The following is a 21,173-nucleotide window of genomic DNA, read 5'->3' as shown; positions in this document are numbered from 1 at the left end:
CTACTGAGCTATCTCTCCAGTTGCAATACCTCGGATCTTTACAGAGAAAGGATGTTGAGCTTCCTGGGGACGAGCTCACTGAGACACCTGGTGCAGAGTCCGGTTCGGCCCCATTTCTCTTAGGAATTATGAATGTGTGTTGGTGTTGGGGGGCCACGGATGATAGCACAAAATGCAAATTAGACAGCAACAAATGAACTCTGACAGACTGAACCACAAAAACACCGGTTCCCTTCTTGCGGGTGGCATGAAAGCACCAACAGATTAATTGACCAATTATCTTTGTTTCATTGTCCTTTAAAAAAAAAGTGACCATGAAGGTTTGGCTTGTGGTTATGGGACTGGTCCAGGTTGAGGAAATTAGGACAGAAATAACTATGGCCGAGTGAACTCTGCTCCTGCCTCCATGCCACAAGGGGGCGATACACTTCTTCACTAATTCATGGACATTGGTTTGGGTATTAAGAAGACCTGGGCTACTGGGATGTTTCTGCTCTCACGGTGGTAACCATAGGGGATCCGGCAGTTTCCAAAGCTGGTCCCTATTCACAGGTTTCAGGCAAGATAATGCACCACTGTCTCCCTCTGAGGACCGTTCCTGCTACCTCTCTACCCTGGGAGCCGCCAGTGTGGGGAGATCCTTCGGAACAAAGGCAATTAGAGCAGAAAGGCTGGTGGAAAGTCTGTGTCGACCTGTCAGAGACTGAGGCTCCAAACACACAGCTGTAAAAAAATAAAGGAGGGTGTGGAAGGGGTGGTTAGTGATGTTTTCAATCTAAGAAGGAAGAGTGGGGTTAAAGAATTTAGTTCGTCAGAACCAGCATTGCCTAATACAAGTCAGGGTCAGTAGCTAAAGAAAAAAAAAGGTCATTATGAATGGGGTGTGAAGGGAGCCATGCTCAGACATGCAACACAGTGACAGGGAGTACAGGGAGCTTGTCACACTCATGCTGATGGTGGGAAACGGTGAGTCCCATTTACAGAACCCTTGGACAATGGCCTATAAGATCACTTCTCTGTGGCAGCACTTTGAGCTCTGCAGGGACACGGGGCATGCTCAGAATAGATGTTTGCAAAGGGCAGAGTTCAGTTCCCCCCAACACACTCACTTCTGCTGTCCTGAGGGCAGCTGCTTAAACTTCTCTATGCTCTTTGGTGATGCGTCATGGGGTTCAGTCCCTGGCTTCACCTCCCTTTTCTTTCATTCATTGCTTCAGGACATAGTAAATATTGCCCAGTGGAACCTAGGATGGGTGGAGCTTCCAGCACACGGTAAACACATCTCAGTTAATTATGGGTAGGAAAAAATGGGTGGGGGTGGGACAGGGACTATCTGATTCCATTAGCTGTTGTATGTACAATCCAATAACAAGAGAGAAGCTACTGGCTTATTTAAATCATCTGAAGTCAGGCCCAAGTCACTTAAGTCCTTAGTAATGACAAGGGAAGGGGGGGGGGTGTTCTTCACAAAGCTTCTCTTTCCTTCCCTAAACATTTGACTTGCTCTAACCCCTCCACCTCCTCTCCCTTTGTTAAAGGCAAACCCTTGTTAAAGGTTTGCCTGGTTGCTGGTAGTTCACTTGAAGTGAAAAACAGCCAGTTTTCTGCTTAGCCCTTTCAGATGAGAGCTGAGGGTCTGAAATGGATGGGAACATGGGGTGATGTGAGGGCCACTGCAGCCTGGACTCCTCCAAGGCCCTCTGGGACTATATCTTTTCATTGACAGCTTGGATCAGCACCGAGGTGTGCTTTAGGACAGCTTCAGGAAACATTTACCACCAAACTTTTGGCCTTGATTACAGGTCTTGAAGACAGCCTCCCCCCCTCCCCCCCTTTAACTTAGATCAATTATCAGGGCTTGCAAGGTTCTTTTGTTTTAAGGACATTCCTATTTTGTTGCATACCACGTGACATATCAGACAACTCTGCAAGCCTGGGAGTCTGGGTGTAAATGGGACTGGATTAGGGGGATGCTGCCACACCTACAAAGAGGAAGTCCTCAGCAATGGTCAATGGAGGACAAAGGAAAGGGAGATGCACACAGGGTAACACACACGGGGAGTGTGACTCAGGGACCAGACCAGGAACAAAGACCATGCAAGACAAGCTACTGAGATTTTGACTGTGTGGATGTCGCCCAATCAGTTCTCAGAGAAGGGAGGTCAGCAGTGAGGTCAAATGGAGGGAGCCCCTCGCATGCGCAGGCACACCGAATGGTTATTGGTGTTAGTCCGGCTACGTCATCACTGCAGCCTGTATGTGTCTTTAGGGTGTGATGTGAAGTAAAACTTTATCATTAGGAGAGAACAGAATGCCTGTGACTCCCAGGGGAGGCTCTGAGTAGGTCTGATTTTAGCGGGGGAGGAGCCAAGAGCAGAGGTCCCCTTCTCTCTTGATGGTGAGCGAGCAACGTTTTAACAAGGTTGTGACAGGCACGATATTAGCTAATTATTTCGTCACCATTCTGCACTTCATCAGGCTATAATTTTATTTCCTTTTTGGTAAGGGTCAATCATGTGCTTCTTGATTACACGGAGACTTCAAGTCATCGCTAATTGCCAAGTGACTTTTGCTTGATTTGTGCCTCCTGCCTGGGGGAGGGCCACTCTTAAAAAGTGACACCTCAACCATCAATCCAAATTCTTATTTCAGAAAGTCCTCCATTTATGCAAATTTTGTGAAGCACTCTCTGGTTTTATAGGAGTGCAACCTTTGCATGGATTTATCTGTTTTTAGGGAGCACTGGGAGGTTGCAAACCATTTCCGCAGGGGTTGCAGCTCACTTTGGAGCAATTGTGGTTTAAGAAGCTACTGGATATAAGGTTAAGCAATGAGGCTAATTTGCAAGGCACGTTTCTGGAAAATCATGTTTGTGAAGCTTGTTCAAAATTCAAGTTTCCAAACTGTACTGCAGCTAATGTGGCTTTATGGAGAGGGCAGTTGGTGGGACCAGATTTCTTGAGAGAAAATATTAAACCAAAGGTTATCAGATTGCCATGTCCAGGTTGCAAGGACTGTTGAATTCTAGATGTGAATTGAGAACTAGAATAAATCTTTCAAATGGCTCTGCTGAATGTATCTGAGACAAGAAGAAATGCGTGCCAGGCTGTGGTTCCGGGTTTATTCCTCTAATCAGAACAAAGAGTTTTACCTTCTGTTCACCAGCGTGGACGACATCATCAGCACCATGCAAGCCACATGACAAAGTCACATGATACGCACGCACATGATTGGTTGAAAGGAAAGTGGAGAAGGTCACATGGAAAATACAAAAAAATTAAAAACTGATGTAAACAATGGGTAGGGAGAAAAAAAATCAACAACAAAATCACAGACTAAATAAAAGGAGAAATCAAATTAAATTAGCAGCTTATATAGGAAACACTGGGAGGGCAACTGTGCTGCCCGGAAGGAGGAGATAACAAACTATATAGCACATTTGGTTAACAACACCAATAAGCATTAGATACAGTTGCAACATTGCGTATTAATACCACACCAAGGAGCATGAACACTTTAAAAATGAGGGGGTATTTCTGTCAAGGCCCAGATGTCAATCTAGGCCAATCTCAGAGACTGTTAAAGAAAAAGAAAAAAAAAAAGAAAAGGAAAGGAAAGAGCACGTTATTTATTTGCAGATTCCAGAATTGTCTCAGCATCCTTGGGGAAGCAATGGCAGTGAAACAGCTGTAGGTCATCAAGGAAGAGTCCTGAAACAATAACAGATTGTGTTTAATTAATGAGAGCAATTTCATGTTTGTACTGACCAAAGGAGAGGGAAATGAATGAGGGAGGCTGGGGAATCACAGGCCAGAGAGGGACAGCATGTAGGGTCAAATTCCACTTCTTTATGCCATACCCACGATGTTCCTAACACCCTAAGGGACTCCTCAAAGCAAAGGCACACATAAAAGCAAAAGGTCAGTACAGGCAAAGGGCTAGGTATCCTCTGATACTGATACAATGACTGCATCAATACCAAATAGCAGAAATCAGCCCCTGGTCCAACACGCAGAGAGTGTGACATCAAATGTACACTTGACTACTTATGGACCTGATGATGCCTTCAGATTTGCCAAGACTGCATGAATAAGAAAGGGGTTTGAGAACTACAGGGTAAACCAGGGTTTTCCTGTTAGAGTTCACCTATATTCTTTTTGCAATGAGTTTCACTCCACATTGCAGTCTGGGATTAAATAATCGACCCTAAATTCTTAGGTTTCCTATCATAACTTTCACAGGCCTGGGGGCAAGTTCTAGCTACTGACAGTTGAGGTTAAGAGAGAAGGGCAAAGATGGAGGCAAAGATATTTTTCTGAGCTAACAGGATGCATGACTTTATGGTCTATCATGCCAAAGGTTCTTGACAAAGGTGCCTGGCAGGGAGTATAAGTGACGAGAAGTTCCTCTTGCCTTTATTTATAAAAATGACCTTCATCTTTGAATATAAATAGATCATCACACACACACACACACACATACACACACATGGACATACAAACACACACAGATACACACAGACATACCACACAAACATACACACCTAGGAAAAATTACTTATTTACACCCCTGTTATCTGACTGATGGAGTTGTGTTGTCCTGGCTACTCTGCTCCCGTTCCACTGTGGCTCACATACTCTCCATCTTGTCTTGATGGGGAGGAAGGCTGCTGTCAGTCATGACAGCTTCTCTTTTATCTCGCTATCCACCGGGACTGATGATCTGGGTCAGTAGTCAAGTGGTTCAAAATAAAACAGTCTCCAACTTCCTGCTATCAGATTTCGCAACTAAGCATCTTATCTGCAGGCAGAAATGTCTGAAGTTTAAAAATGAAACACTCGTCAAAAAGGAGAACTACTTCATTTCTCTTTCAGGAGAAGTCTGGAGCCAAGACTGTTTCATTGATAGACAAGACTGAGATACAAAGAGGTGTCTCAAATAGGACAGGATTGTGCACATGGTCATGCAACTTTCTCCTATTGCCTGGGACACATACAGCCAGGCTGAAAAGGGTCAGTAGAAGACAGGGTGTTGTTAGCTGCATTCCTTGTCCAAATGCAAAAATACCACAAACAAACAAGAAAATCCTCAGCATTAAACCCATGCGAATGAGCTTGGCTTATTGTCACCGTTCCGCTCTGCTCGCAGAAGCAAACCTCAAAGGCATCAAGCATTAAAATTCATTGCAGCACACACACACAGAGGAACATCAAGAAAGCAGACCATAGCCGCGTTCTGCAGGAGGGGGAAAAAAAAAGAACCAATCCACACAGCACAGCACATCGAACCAGAAAACCCTTTTCTCTCCTCTTTAATTATGTATCAAAAGCCTTAGCTGGGGTGTGGAACTCTGCAGGCCTGTCATCTGCCTTCTCCGACTGCTGCTTGGTAGGAGGCAGAACAAGCTCTCTCTGCATCCAGAAACACGGCAAAAGCTGAAAGCCCTGCCCACCGTCTGGTGCTGGAGGCTAGGCAGTCCCATACAGTCTTGTTGCCTAGTCAAGGGGCTTCACATCACTGAGGCCAGACTGGAAGCTGTAGGTGCTGACTCAGCAGGTCCTCAGGCTGGGAAGGGGGATGCAGTCGATTCCTGGTTTCTACTGTCAGGAGTGGAAGTCTAGCACTTGCACCGGAGAGAGCCTGGGGGTGGGAGTGGCTTTGTTCTATTATTTTTCTAGCACCAAGTGTTAAGGGGCAGAAGGAAGAGGCGGAGACTCCTTCAATTGCGTACTTTGCAGAGAGACAAGGGCAGCCACGTTGTCAGGGGCACAGCCCCCTCCACCCTTCTCTGAGCAGCCCTTCCTCCTCTGGGTTCTTCCTTACTCTCAGTCTTATTGTTATTATTGTGTTTGTGTGTGCACGCACATGCACATACATGTCAGAGGCAGGGACAATAAAATCTCGGTTTTCCTAGTCTTCTTTTGTTTTAACAGGAGTGCCTCTTTGGAAAAGTCTCCTCAAGCATAGACTATCCTCCAAATAATCACTCCTTATTCCTTTGGTGGGGCTTCATTTATTTTTTGGCCAAACAGACAGCATGCTTAGAAAGCCGGTCAAGGCTGTGAGCCTCCATGCAGTCACCACTGTAGTCTGTTCTACTACAAACATCCAATCAGAGGCGCTGCCCAGAGCAGCCAGGCTCTGTACTCACTAGACAGGTCTGTGGTTGGAAGGACAGGAAGAGGCCAGGTTGCTATGGGAACATGAAGGACAGGAAGGGCACAAAAAGGTGAGAAGAGAGATAAAACTTAAATACCCATAATAACAAACTGTACATGTGTGTATGCATATATATATCATACATGTATGTATACATATATACACATATATATGCATCAGAGACAGGGGGACAGTCACTCATCCTGCCTTCCTGATTTATCAGTATTAATATAAATATTTTAGAGAGAGTAAAAGAGATTTTGCTGACAAATAACTCATGAAGCACAAGATACTGGATCTCTCAATTATGGATACTATGTCTTGCGTATTTTGATTAAATCATATTTTTTCCCACAATTATCCATACAGTAAAAGGGAATCTATCATTCATTTTAGAAATAAGAGCTCCGAGACTGGGCATGCCAAGGGACTCATCTGTGGTTATGAAGTTATAGATCGAAGGTTGAGAACAAAGATTGGAATCAATGCCAGGCTGGTTTCGAAGCCTGGTTACAGTCCATAGCTTGGATTGAGATGGTGGGAATACCTCTTATTAGAAATGACAGGAAGAGGGACTTTGGTTTGGGGGTGTCTGCAGTATTAAGGAGAATAAATCCAGTCATGAAGGATATGCTGCTGTGTGCTGCTCTGGGCTGATGCTGGCATTATACCAGTCACATGGTGGTCACCTAATGTCCTATCCCCATCCCCTTGTTAGAAAGACAAGTTCAAATTTCCAAAGAGTAGAAGGCCTGGAGCCTTCTCCATGCCTCAGGAGTCAAGAGACAAAAGTACAGAGCAGGAAAAAGAAGCGAGTGTCAGGAGCCAGGCTTACCTTCTTCAACAATGGCCTAGCTCATGGTCTACTGAGTCAGTGACCCCATCAAGGGAGAGCAAAGGAGAGCTTAATAAATGCTATAATTTTCATTGTTTTCTGTAGGGTTTGGGGAGGACTGACTGACTCATCAATTGATTTTAGGACAGAGATCAGCAAGCCTCACTCGAAAGGGTTAAGTAATTTGTGCAGATCCCGGTTGCCAGGCACATCTGTGAGCAGGCACTGTTATTTTTCCCACAAATATTTATGAGACGTCTATGCACGTATGGATGTGGCGAAAGCTACAGGCTTCACTCTCTAATTTCAGTGCGTAAGGCCAACCAAAATAAAGGGTAAAAACACAACACCTCAAAGCATTGTATATGACCCTGCAGGCAGGGCAGATTTTTTTTTTTTCTTGGTAAATTCCTTTGGCTTTTTCCAAACATTGGCTTTGGTCTGGCCTTCTGGGAATCACATCACAAGTGTGTGGCTACCAGAGCCCCAGAGCAGCTGTCTCCAGGGCTTCCTCCCCAGGGCAAAGCTCTTCTCTAGTCTGCCCTGAGAGGCCCTGGGCCTATTTCTCTTTCCCTTTGCTTCTTTTAAAGCCTGATGTGACTTTCCCTTGCCAGAGCCGAATTATCACCTGTTGAAGCAGATCACCCCAGACAGATGAGACTGGTGGGTGGGAAGCCACCTGCAGGGACCCGGGTGAGGAAAGCAATACTCACTAGCTCGTGAAGACAATGGAACAAGGGTGGAAGAGTTAGCAGGAGCCACTGGAGAAAGAAAAATGATGGTTAAAATAAAAAAAGGAGTAATAGATCATTGGAAGCATACGGATGCTGAACTGAAAGAAAAAATAGGAGTAGCCATCCTGGGGTGCTGGTATGAGGAGCAGACGTGAAGTTGGAAAGAGAAAAACTGCACGGCACGGGTGACTGGCACATTATTGGAAAGTATGCAGGGCTCTATTTTAAGTACAAACCAGGACCCAAGATGCTGTTAAGTCTGTCATGCAGGTAAGGAATTGGCCAGGACTGTCTGAAGAGGCCTCAGACCTTGGCTGAACACAGCCACCTGGGCAGGATCACCAGTGCCCGTGAGCTCTGAGGGGCAGGAGGACTGGCACCTGGGCCTCAGCTTCATGGGAACTTTAATAAGGAAAGACTGGCTTTCATGTCACATTCCAGATATGTGCATCTATATATAGGCATGTGTCTATGGGCACTACATTGCATGTGTTTACATGTTTATGTTAACAGATGCTTAGCTACACCTATGTGGGTATGGGTTGAGGCCAGAGGCTGATGTTGTGTCTTCCTCAATTGCTTTCCAACTTATTTTAAAAACAATTTTATTTTAAATTGCATGTATGTGTGCATAGATACTTATGTATGTGCACATGAGTGTAGGTGCCTGAGGAGACCAAAAGGGGGCAGGAGATCCTCTACAACTGAAGTTACACATGCAGTAAGTTCTCTGACACGGATCCTGTGAACTTAACTCCAGTCCCCTGTGAGAGTAGTACATGCTCATACCCGTGAGCCACCTTTTCTGTCTTCAGCCACCTTATTTTTGTATGATGGGGTCTCTCACTGAACCTAGAGCTCACTGATTCAGCTAGGCCGACAGCTCGGTAGCGAGTCCCAGAGATCCTGCTGTCTCTACATCCCCCTGGGGTCACCATGCTGTCGTGTGTGCATGACTTTCTTATGTGAGTGCCAGGGATCAAATTCAGGTCCTCGCTCTTGTACAACAAGCAACTTACTGACCAAGCACCTCCCCACCTATTGCCTGGTACATATAGCAAAACCTATACATCTCACTCTTGAACGTCAATAACCGAATGAGACGGCATTTGCCATGTTCAATGTCTGGGGACAGCCAGTTTTCATACAGAAGCCTCTGGAAACATGGCTGCTTTCCAAAAATCCTCCCTAGAGAAAGTGATTGTTTATGCTGCTAGGGAGGAGGGTGACAGACAATACTCAGGGTCAGTCCTGCTCTCCCAGAGGAAAAGGATGTTAAGGACACAGGGTCCTTACAAACCATCCTAACTGCCCTTTACCATGGAGATGGTTAGAGACTGTGTGTCTGCCACACTGGGGCACTGAATGGATCTTTGCCATCTGACTGAATAATATCCAGAAGCTGTCCTTCAGCAATAACAAAGTTCCCTCTGAGAGCTCGGTGGTAAAATGGAAAAGCATCAACCTAGTGGCAGTGCTGAACCAATGCCCAGGGCTTGGTTTTCCAGGACCTTCTAGGTAAAGTTATCTGGTGAAGCCCAGAGTCACTGTGCAGGAAGTCATAGCATCTTGGTTACTAAACTTTCATGGACAGGTGGCTCGGTTAATTAAGGTAAAGGTCTCTCTCACATTTTCTTTGTGTGGGTGTGGGTGTGTGGCTCAAAATACATCACTGTTCATATTATTTGGGAAAGGCCAGATAGATAGTTTATGATTTTAATCACATGCATTACAATGCATTTAAGGAGTCCTCACATGTGTCACAGAAGAGACAATAAAACATATATGTGTGTGTATATGTATGTGTATATATATATATATCTTGAGATAAAAATCTTAAGACACCTCTTTTAAAAAACATGTAACCTCTACACCTTGAAATACTCTTGTTTCTCGGCGCAGAAGCAAAATCAAAAGTACCATCCAAGTCATGAGATTCTACAAGTGACAGAGCAAATGGATTCATGCAAGCAGTCCTGGCAGGGAAGCAGCCCCGAGGCGCAGATCACAGCTTGATAGCAAAGGGTTTTGAGTCCACACACATTGAAGTTGAAAACACATGCAGCAGAGCTTCCCCCGGTTAGAGGTTTGTTTAGTGTCAGGGCTCTCTTTTCACCTCCATGCACTGGACCCGGCCAGAGGACCCTCAAACAGCTACACCCTGCTTCTCTGGGCAGCTGGGAGGCCTTGGTCCTTTACAAGCTAACAGCTTTTGCTAGTTTTGCCTGCTCATCTCTGCTTCTGATAAACCTATGCCCCTGACTGTGCAGAGGTTTCCTAGAGAGCCAAGAAAGCAACTCTGTTACTGAAAGATCTCAATGAATTTCAACAGTTAGTTAATGTCAAACACTGGTCTCAACTAAGACCTTCCATCTTAGGGGCTTGGCAGCTAACTTCTGGTCCTGTGCCTTCTCTCTCTTGGGGCTAGGGTTTATACTGTGGTCCCAACTCCAGAGCCCCAGGTCAGGCTGTGTATATACACCTATAGTCCTATAGCACAGGGCAGTAGTGCCAGTGGGTGAGCTCAGGCTTGGCAGCACACACAGCTCAGTGGATTCTTTATCTGAGTTCAGGCAACTTCAGTGTCTTCTGAGAAGTGGGAGTGAGGACCCAGAGAACGCCTTACTGAGACTTCACAGTACCAAGAGTAGGCTGACCTCATCTTCCCACTGTCTCCTGTTTCAGAATGGGCCTGAGTGGTAGGATACCCCTGGGCCAGACCTGCACTTCAGTGATGGGAAAGCTTATGAGGTTGCAAGGAAAGACCCCTCCTGAGGTGTCTTCAGAAAGGGTACTGTTTCCATGTTTACCAAACCACCACGCCAATAATTCTGCACAAGCGTCTACGATTACACTTCACTTCTGCTTGTCAAAAATAAGGTTGCTTTCTAATCCTTCCTTCTTAACCACCCTCCTTCCCTTCTCCCTTGTTTCTTTCTTCTGTCCCTGCCTGTATGGAAGATTGAACCTGTGGTTTTACATAGACTGGACAAGTATTCTACCACTGAAATATGTCACCAGCCCTTTCGCTTTACACTTTATCTTGTGGCAGAGTCTCACTAAGTTACCCAGGGTAGCCTGGAACTCTGTCTGTAGCCCAGGCTGGCCTTGAACTTATGGTCCTCTTGCCTATGCCTCCCAAGAAGCTGGGTTAGGACTATGCTTATTAAAGCCTATGCTTATTAATTCTTTAAACCGTACCTTTATTATATGATTGAGAAAACTGATTTTCATGCTAATTGCTGTCCTGTCACAGCTTCTCTAGAGGATCTCAGCGTCCCCATAAATCATCCCCTTTCACACTACTGACAGCAAAATACCAAGTCTGGTGGCTTCCTTTTTTAAAAAAATTAACAACTAAAACTAAAATAAAAAAAACGCAATTAAACATGTAATTTTTGAGATGATTTAAAAAGTACCTTCTGCTGTATTAAGAAGCAAACTTACACCCCCAACAACCCTATCTTCATAAGGCCCAAGCTGGCAATGAAAGGAAACTACTGTGACCTTGAGGTCAGAGCGGTTCCTCTGAGTCAGCTGTAGTCACTGGGAGAAGGCAGTCACCAGCAAGCCTCAGCCAGGCCTCCCTCTCTCCAACCTAGCAAAGCTGGCCCTTGCTTAGTGATCACTTCCTGTAGAAAAGGGCCTGGAGGATGCAGCTGAGGATGGTTGGAAGGATCCAGAAGGAAGAGCTTCTCTCCTTAGTTCCCCTGGGGCAGAGCTGTCAGTCCTACCCGACTGCTCCCAACCTGCATCCCTCACGCCCACAGGCCCCGATTCTGATGCCTTTCCTAGCTGATATAGTCAGACACCAACTTGGCTGACGGTGTGGCATCCATACTCAGCTACTTAGTTTCTGCTGTTGCTGCAATATTTCAGAGTACATTTTATAAATATAAGTTTCCCAGGGTGCCTTGGAGGACCTAGCTGCTTTCTGAGAACAGCGAACAGCTTCCTGATTATCTTTCCTTCCGGGCCTGTCAAGTGCCTCCTCTCTCTGTTCTCTAGGAGCTCAGCATAGGAAGAGTGAGCCAAACCTTGGCAAAGTGACATTGGGAGTTGGGTGTCTCAGCGGGCTGAGGGGACAGGCCAGTTCTACTCTCTGCAGCAGCCGCCACCTCCCTTGTTTCCCTTGTTCTAGGTGTCCCCTAATGTCAGTTTATATAATTAGGGTGTCATCCCCATGGGGGACTCTCTCCCTCTCTATGCTCCACTGGGTAGTCACTAAGTTAACAGGTTAGTCTGTTCCCAGCGTGGAAATATACACTGTAAGTAAACCAGTGCTGATGAAGAGAGCTGACAAGAACCTAGAGCTTGGCCCCTCTCCACCTTTACTACAGACAGCGCCTGCAGGACACAATGTAGAGAGACACCTTTCTGTAGGCGACCTCAACAAGGGCTCCCCACCAGAAGACTCTGCCCGTCTGCACCTACCACCTAACAGATAACCCAGGAAGCATGCATGCTCCATCCCTTTACTTCCTAAAAGCAAACCGGAAGATAATTTTCAGCTCTTTGGGACAGGGTCCTTGTGAGGTAGATGTCACTCCTCTGGTACCAGGGCTAAAAGTGAGGGGCTGCTATGAGCTCATTACCCGGAGACCATCTGCAGATTTCCACCATGCTCGGTTCAGCCAATCTTATCTTTTCCGCAGAGCAATTACTACACACAAGAATTAATAAATAAGCACAATTTCAAAAGACACGGAAGTTGCATGCTCTAGAACAGTAGTGTTAGCCTCTCGGAGTAACCTATGTAGGTTAACAAAGGCACAGCTAGACTAAGGTCAGTGTGGTTAGGGCTCAGACAGCATCATCTACTTCAGCCTCTAGGGAACAAAAAGAGGGCCAGAACTAAATTATGAACTAGAACTAGATGTTAACACTATGGAAACAGGTAATGAGGTATGAAGAGGCACTTACGTGGAGGAGGGCTATCTGCATTTCCCATGGATGGAACACAGACGAAAAGAAAAGCCAAGAGACAGACCCAGGGGAAAAAAAATAAGATGTAAAAGAAATGAACGGAATCCACAGGGCACATGGAGCTGAAACTTAAATTATCAAATTACTTCAAACAGAAAGAAACACTCCCTGCAGGAGGAGGATGAGAACAGCTCTGCTATCGCTGGGAAGAGGTTAAGGTGGTCTGTTTGTAGGCTCCCAGGCTTCCCAGGAAAGGAAGCAAAGGGTTCTCATGTGTGGATTAAATCAGAGGTTCACGGAGAGCCTGGAGCTCTGTGGTCACCCAGGAGACCAGTTCTATCTACAGCATCTTCTTCAGCTGGAGTGACCCGGGAACCTGGTGGGGCAGCAATGTGGACAGCAGAGGGATGCGGCTAGGGCAAGGCTGGGCCTGGCTGCTGTAGGAAAAGAAGGCTAAGCTGGGCAAGCATGGTTTGGGGATAGAGGGAATGACAGAGAGAAGCTAGAGGCGGCCCTGTGCAGAACCTGGGGAGAGCAGCTCGCCTGAAAGAGTCCTTGAGGCACAGATGGTCTGAGGAGTCATCTTGGGGGGGGGGGAAGAATCAGGTAAGTCCAGGGCCCCTTTGGGATGATGGGGACCTGCTCCTCTTCACAGACATGACTTTTCTATGTTTTTCTCTCTCTATGGCTTCGTATTGCCAGTGCATCAGAAGTCCCAGTACAAATGACAAGAACAGTCACAGTCTCTATTATCTTCCTTCGAGTTACATGGTGCTTATAGGGGCTTCTGTGGCCCGGTTCAAACGGCAACTCTCTCAACTCCTTCCAGATGCCCTGCGTGTTTCCCTCAGCCCTTCACCATAGTTAATCAGCCGTGGCCCATGGCTGCTATTCTAACAAACTGGGCCGTCCATGAGGACAGTGTCTTATTCCCATTTTCAGGATGAATGGATTGCAGATCAGCCATCCCTGAGAACCAGAGAGTTAAGCAGGGGCACTATGAACATGAGGACCCAAATGACAAAAGCTATCTTCTGAGTTAGGATAGGGACAACTCAGGGTCCCTGTCTACCCCTGAGGAAAAGGAGGAAGAGGGTGAGCGTGGGGAAGAGACAGAGGATCTGGCTGTACTTACGGACTGGCTGTGTCTTGAACTCAGTGGCTGCACTGATCTCGCCCAGGCCCTTGCCGTTGAGGGCCGCCAGTCGGACCGCATACCTTGTCTCAGGCTTCAGGCCCATGATTGTGACAATGCCTTCCATGTTGGCTGTGGTGAGAATATGGGACAGATTAAAAGAGAATGGCCGTGGACAGGAAAAGCAGTGCTGTGGAAGACAGTAGGGTGGGTCGTCATAAAATCACACACAACCATTGCCTGGCAAACTTGTGGAAAACGTGAAAGCGAGAGATCAGCAGATACCTGTACTCTCATGTTCACACCTAGAGTGTTACCAAGAGTCCAAAGTCACAAGCAGCCTTGGTGACGTATTGTATGACAGATGAATGGGTCAATGAGATGTAGCGAGGACCAACAATGGGATGTTTACCCCGCCTGACAGACGAAACATTGACTTGTGCTACAATATGGACGAACTGTGAGAACATTTTTGGTTTAAATAAATAAGTGGACACAAAGGGACAAAGAGCATATGAGGTACTCCCATGAGGTACCTAGGATGATAATCTGGAGAGAGGGAGGGATATAGGAAAGGAGAGAGAGAGAAAGAGAGAGAGAGAGAGAGAGAGAGAGAGAGAGAGAGAGAGAGAGAGAATGGTTGTTACCAGGGACCAGAGGAGGTAGAGAAAGGAATTAGAACATGGAAATATTCTGAAGATGGACAGAGGTGATGGTTATGACTCAATGCTACTGACTTGTACTCTTAAAATGATTAAATCCACATTTCATGTGTATTTTTACCATAATTAACATATAAGTGGAAGTGATATTTTAAAAGAGAGGGGGCTGGGGAGATGTCTTAGTGGGTGAAGTGTCTGCTGCTCATGCATGATGGCCTGAGTTGAATCCCCCAGAAGTCATGTAAAAGATGGGGTGGAGGTATACGCCGCAGCTCCAGCACTGGGGGGCTAGAGACAGATGGATCAGAGATCACAGATGCATACTGCTCAGCTAGCCCATTCGTGAATTTCAGGGTCAAAAAATATAGGTGGAGAGTGATCTAGGAAAGATATTTGATGCTAACTCTGAGAGAGAGGAGAAGGGAGGGAGGAAGGGAGGGAGGGAAAGAGAGAGAGAGAAAAAGATAGAGAGAGATGAGAGAGATTAATCTTTAATCTTGAAAGGCATCACTGGATTGACATAACTTGGAAGATAAAACAGGGATGGTTCAAAGTAGGTCCATCATCTTGCTGGCCTGGCTACTGCCATCAGTACATGACAGTCCCTGGGGACAGACACCAAGCTGGGATGGCCAGGTGTCATCAGAGAAGAAGCAGAGAGCAGAGCAGAGATGCTTAGCGTTCACTTTCCCCACCAGCTAATTAGGTCTTCTGTCTAGGAGGCATCTGTGGTGTTCTGCCTGCCCTGGTGACGTCATGAGGTCTGAAGCAGCAAGGGACAGAAGGCCACCAACTCTATGGAAGCATGACCCTAATCTAATTCTAGCTGGAGAGTTCCTAGTTCCGGAGGAAACTGGATGGGATGACAGACGGTGACATCCTGCCCGTACCCCTACCTACATGGTCAACAAAGGTCTTAAGAACTCGACGGTATGTGCTGGACTCACCTTCTTTGGCATCATACCACTTGAAATGCCATGCTTCTTCACCCAGAGACTTCCACTCAGCCTTGTATTTGAGGATGGGCACTCCACCCGTGGCCTCTGGCTCATCAAACTGCACCTGCGCTGTGCTGGAGTATGGCTCCACCCGGTCGATGGATGGAGAAGACGGTGTGTCTGTGAGAATTCATAGAGACGCCCAGGTCATGTATGTGGCCCAAGGCTACACTTTGAAATATATCCCACGCGTCTGCTCCCTCTTGGGCATCCCTATCTAATAGTGACAATTTCTGATTTTGGAGATTCTACTTCCCCAGTGCACTTCAAATTCTCAACCCAACCTGTAGTTAGATTCTCATCCTTTAAGTGGTTTCCTGTTTCTTGACCATCTGACTTTTCACAGCCTGGATCTGTCTTCTGCCCCTTCACTGGTATCTTAAAGTGTACAGGATGGGCCAGAAAGGGCAGGGATGCTATGGAAGTTGCATTGAAGGGCACTCACCTGCTTGAACAAGGATGAATTCCAAGGACTCCTGCCCAATGCGGTTCACTGCCGTACAATTGTAGTTTCCAAAGTCATTTTCTGAGTCAGGGGTTACCTGTAGAAGGAATGACCCCACGGGTTACAAATGTCCCATGGATGGCCACACTTATTTTTGTTTCTTAGATACAGTTAGGAAAGGATAAATCTGGTGATATTATCAACCCCAGAGGAAAGAACCCAGTGGCTCAGAGGAGAGGCACATTCCACTTGCCAATCCCAGTCTACCCAAGTGTTTATGACCAGTGAAGCTGAGGATGAAGACCTAGATAAAGGCTTAGTTTCGTCCTCATTCAATGTTCCCCAGTTCAGAATATGCCAGGGAAGCAGGAGAAGTGATGGGAACCCTCCCAATATCACATGTTTCGCCCTGCCCTTTTCCACACCCGAATTCACCTCCAGGTAGCTAGCAGATGGGGTGTTGTAGATCTTGATATTGCTGTAGTTGGAGCTTGGCAGCAACTGACCATCTCGGAACCAGGAGATTGTGGCACTTGGGTAGGCAAAGACCTCACAGGTGATGTTCACCTGGTTCCCTTCCCAAGTATACACAGCCACAGGGCCCTGGAGCTTGGGGGCATCTGAAATGAATAACAATGCCCATCAGAACAGCTACCACTTCTTGGAAGACCCACAGCCTGTCTTCTGGCACTGGGAAGGTAGGCATGACCCAAAGTATACGGGGTTCTTAGACCAGTAGAGCTCCGGGACATTTGGAATTCATGTGTCCCCATATTCTGCTTGAGAAGACTCAGCATGGATGATTAGCTTGGGGATGGTGTGTGTGTGTGTGTGTGTGTGTGTGTGTGTGTGTGTGTGTGTATGTGTACGTGGGGGCATAGCTCTGGAACAGTTGAGGACCAACAGCCTCGGGGAATGAACATGATGGAACTTGCTAGTTAAGCTGAAGCTCCTGGGTCTCCAGCATCCTGATCCTTCACGGCTCCTCACCCACCCACTCCTTCCCCGGCCATTCCTTACATTGAACTTCAAGGTACATGGACTGCGAGTCCTGACCAATGGTGTTGCTGGCAGTGCAGATGTACTCTCCAGCATCTGTGTACTGGATGCTCTTCAAGGTCAGGGAGGACACACGAGCATGGCTGCGGACCACCATGTGTCCATCCAGAGTCTGCCAGGAGGAAAGGGACAGCATCAGAGTCTGAGGTGAGGCAGAGGGCAGGGGCAGCTAGAGCAGCGTGGGTCTAGGAGACAAGGTCATGGCTTGTCTGTGACCGGTCTCTAGTGTCCTTTCTATGTCAACTTCTAATCTCACTTCACCTATTTCATAATGGGGGAGAGTGTGGGAACAGAGCAGGAGCTTTACCATAGTTCAAACAGAAAATGGGACTCGATCAGTTTGGAGCATAGTAAGGCCACCCAAGACTAGTTCGAGATGTATTAAAATGGAAGCAAAAGTCTTGGATGGCACAGAAATTTCAGCAAGGCACAAATTCCAGCAAGGCCTTGCCTTTTGAGATCCTGGGGAACCGGCACTTGCCCCGTCCTTCCTCTCTAGTCTGACTCCCCCACACCCAGGTCCACGGTGTGTGAATGTGTACTAGGGAATGCCCATGACCCAAATGTTAGGCAAGGAATGTCCTTCCTGTAGCTGTGTCTCTTCCTTGGACACTTGATAGCAAGACAATCATCATTCTTAATGGGGAAACAAGTCAAAGCTCAGGCACTGCTGAGCTGAAAGTCTTCTCTCAAAATACAGTGCAAAGAGAGTCCTAGACTCATCCAGGATCCTTTGTACCAAAGCCTGCAACCATCTCTAGTCTTTGATACTGCCATTAGTTTACTGAGTCTCCAGACTCACAAGAAATGAATGAGCACACAATCCCTAGGCAATGGTTAGTAGAGAATTTGCAAGGGTTCCCTCCTTGACATTCTAAGCAAAAGGGGAGCCAGCCCTCCAAGGGTCTAGGTATGTGCCCCTGGGCCAGAGTTCTGAAGAAGAACCCTATTTTGTGCAAGCTGGGACACCACATTAAATCCAGCACAAGATTCTTAGTAGAGATGGATGAGAGGCAAGTACTACATCTGCCAAGGTATCAGGTTTGGTCTTCAGAGAATTAAATGATATAACTTGAGTTTCTGTCAACATGCTGGATCGGAAGCCTGGGAGGCAGAATTGCAATGTCTTTTGTCAGTCAGTCCAGGAAGTTGAAAAGAGAGATCTCACTGGCCTTGCACAACAGTGATAGCAGATCTCTGGCACAAAGTCCCTTTACTACCAGTGATCTGCACCATTTGGATCAGGTCCGCTTCAGTTATCTGAGTTGTATCTGGGAGCTAAAACATGCTTCCAACAAGGGAGGGAAGGGCCAAGGAAAACCATCTGTGCCTACAGCTCTCTGCATCTCTTTCTCTCAGGAATGGATGTTCCTATTTGACCTGGAAATAGGGGAGGCTTGTTGGTCAAGAATTAATGTGTACCTAGGATACGGTACACATTAATGAGAGGTGACAGGAGACGGTCCCAGAGAGCCTAGAGACATTCAGTTTATTGGAGATGCTAGGTCCTAGGACTCTGTTTCTTGTAGGCTGATAGTGGACTATCTTAGTCACTATTTTTATATGTCAAACACAATCTTCACCCATCAGTCTGATTTAGAGACACTGAGAGTATGATGTCATTCTTGTAGGTAGCTGTAAAAAGCTGGCTTGATTTGCTTGTCATTGTCACTCCTCTCTGCCTAAAGCATGGCATAATTGAAGGAGAAGAGACTGAAGGTCCACACATGATCTTGTCAACTGTGGGATGAACTGTGAGGATTTGTGACCCAGATCAGGCTTGTCCAGGGACTACCATATATGTAATTCTCAGGAATCCAAGAGAACATGAGCCCATGAAAAGGAGGTAAGGAGAGTCACACAGGTAAGAGCATTGTCACGGAAGCAAGGGATGAACAGCATCCGCTCAGACATGTCTGAAGACAAGCTCCTGCAAAGACTGTACATACTCTTTCTTGGTTTACTTATTTTTTAAACCTGGTCTCCTTGCCTACATTTCCCTGTTGGAGATTTCTGTCATTTAATGATGTCCTCACACCAGTAGGCAATTCTCTATAGGGATTTCTTATTTTGTAGCGGCTCACTGCAAGTTTGATGATGGGATTCTCCACCAGATGTCCAGTTATCCCTTGGAGGATATAACAACAAACTCCAGTGTGATTGGGCTATCTCATCCTGAAAGAATTTCCTCTGGCACAGGGATACACTCATAAGACATGTCAACCAAAAGTCCTGCTGACCACTCGGGTTCCCCCGGAGGGAGCAGTGCGCTCAGGTAAGAGTGAAACAAGAATACTACAGCAATGAGACCTTTCTCTCTCTTTAAGAAAGTATTTGTGACTCTAATTATTCTCAGAAAAACTATTCTCTCCCTTTTACCAGATCAAAGAGTTAAGCCTTTCAGAGCATGCAGAAAGAACATGGCCACAACAGAAGCCAGCCTTTGCACTCCTCTGGCCTATGGTCTCCATCTCTAAATGAGTCAAACAGGAGAAAATGGAACTTCTGAGCCCCATGGGTAGCATTCACTTGAAAGTCGATTATGTCCAAAATGAAGCATTCAAGATGAAAGACACTTCTGGTAAATGGGGTGGGGGTGTACGCTTTCCTGGGAGTAAACCTACTATTTCCACTTATAATGATAATCCATTTAAAATATCCTTAATGTTCCCTGATATACTGCAGTGACTCCTCAAGCCAGGTCTAGCTCAGAAAGACAGGAGAAGACACACAAGGCAAAGCAGAATGAGCCCTGTAGCTGTGGGAGCCAGCCCATCATTAACCCTCCTCTCTCCCTTCCCAGTACCAATGGGGCCATAGTTTAGGGGCAATAACACACTCAACACTTAGCCTATGACAACACAAAGTGATTTCAAGGTCACAGGAGGGAAGCGTTTCAGTGGGGACATGTGCTTTAACAACAGTCCCCATGTCATATCATCAAGGAAGGCACATTACAGAGATGAACTAGATTTGACGATGGCAGACTGCTCGGGTGCAGAAATGAATGTCCCTGCCAGGAGTCAGGTGAACAACTTTTAACTATTAGCGGCATTCAATATTTAAGGTTATGACCTGAATACAGGTCATATGCTAAGTGTTCTGAATGGTTATCACCCAGAAAGACTAAGAGGGTACACTCATTGAATTAAAATATAGAGCCTATTGAACTGCTGGATCGTCTTCTGTGATTATAAATTGGGGTATTAAAGCTCCATTTGGAGAAGGACACAAAAGGGAATTTAACAGAAAACATTCACAAATTAGATGTTTTAATCTCATACAGTTGCTCCGTGTGTGTGTGTGTATGTGCGCGTGTGTGTGTATATACACATGCACATTTGTATGTCTATGTGGAAGCTAGAAGTCAAACCCAAGTGTCATTCTTCAGGAACCATCCACTCTGTTTTTCCAGAAAGAGCCTCTCGCTGGGATCTAGGGCTTATTGATGAGGTAAGACTAGCTGGCCAATGAGCCCCGTGGATCCATTAGTGTGTTCCTCCCCAGTGCGGAGATTACAAGCACAAAACACCATGTTTTGCTTCTACTATGAGTGCTGAAGAGCAGTACCAGGTCCTGGTGTGGCAATCACTTTCCTGACTGAGCCCTATCTCCCTGGTCGCGGGCCAACAGGTTTTTATGTTCCCATTGGTCACTAATAGTTACATAAATCAAATAAACAATATCAGGCATGATCATATGAAGGGTCTCCAAGTAGTGCAATGAGATAGAAAGGTTAATGCTTAGCTTCAGTTTTCCACCTGAGTCCCGTGTCACCTAGACTGAAGCAATAGGCAAGGAAATTCCAAAGGCTAAATGCTACCGACTTTACAAAACATAAACCCATTTGTGCCAAATCACTCCAATCGTACACATTTAATGCTCCATAAAAATAACAGATTCGTTGAACGATTTGGAGAAACCTGTGAAAGATGTCGTTGGCATTGCTTTTGACAGGAAATGCAATGTGATAATTTACCAAGGCCAGTCATTATCAAATAAGTGAGCAACAAGATGAGTTGAGCTGGAAAGGAAAGGGCCGAGTGGGTTTTAGATCACTCACTCTGTGACTTTATGGTCCAGAGCCACAGCCACCAGAGGAGAGTTAAATTTTTTTTATTATTATTTCAAAATGCCTGGCTTGGGAATTGGGGCAATTTATTTTTATCAGTACAATGACCTGGGTATGATTTGACCAGTACCAGTAAGAGAATAAGGTT

At 46.1% G+C, this 21,173-nt stretch overlaps 1 protein-coding gene across 12 annotated transcripts in view; it reads right to left on the bottom strand.

Annotated features, from left to right (window-relative positions):
• Ncam1 (neural cell adhesion molecule 1) overlaps positions 1–21,173 on the bottom strand; it is a 294,019-nt gene that overhangs the window by 24,033 nt on the left and 248,813 nt on the right. For 6 of the 12 annotated variants that reach the window (XM_075965976.1, XM_075965980.1, XM_075965978.1 and 3 more), the window contains 6 exons: positions 16,915–17,065; positions 16,330–16,514; positions 15,895–15,991; positions 15,399–15,569; positions 13,790–13,921; positions 12,652–12,666 (listed from right to left, as the gene is read on the bottom strand). In XM_075965976.1, the coding sequence (XP_075822091.1) occupies positions 12,652–12,666; positions 13,790–13,921; positions 15,399–15,569; positions 15,895–15,991; positions 16,330–16,514; positions 16,915–17,065 (751 nt within the window). The remainder of the gene's footprint in view (positions 1–12,651; positions 12,667–13,789; positions 13,922–15,398; positions 15,570–15,894; positions 15,992–16,329; positions 16,515–16,914; positions 17,066–21,173) is intronic. The other 6 variants (XM_075965984.1, XM_075965979.1, XM_075965981.1 and 3 more) reach the window with 1 other exon arrangement.

Source organism: Microtus pennsylvanicus, chromosome 3, assembly GCF_037038515.1.
Source record: "Microtus pennsylvanicus isolate mMicPen1 chromosome 3, mMicPen1.hap1, whole genome shotgun sequence".
NCBI lineage: Eukaryota > Metazoa > Chordata > Mammalia > Rodentia > Cricetidae > Microtus > Microtus pennsylvanicus.
This window is presented reverse-complemented; position numbering and strand designations above follow the sequence as displayed.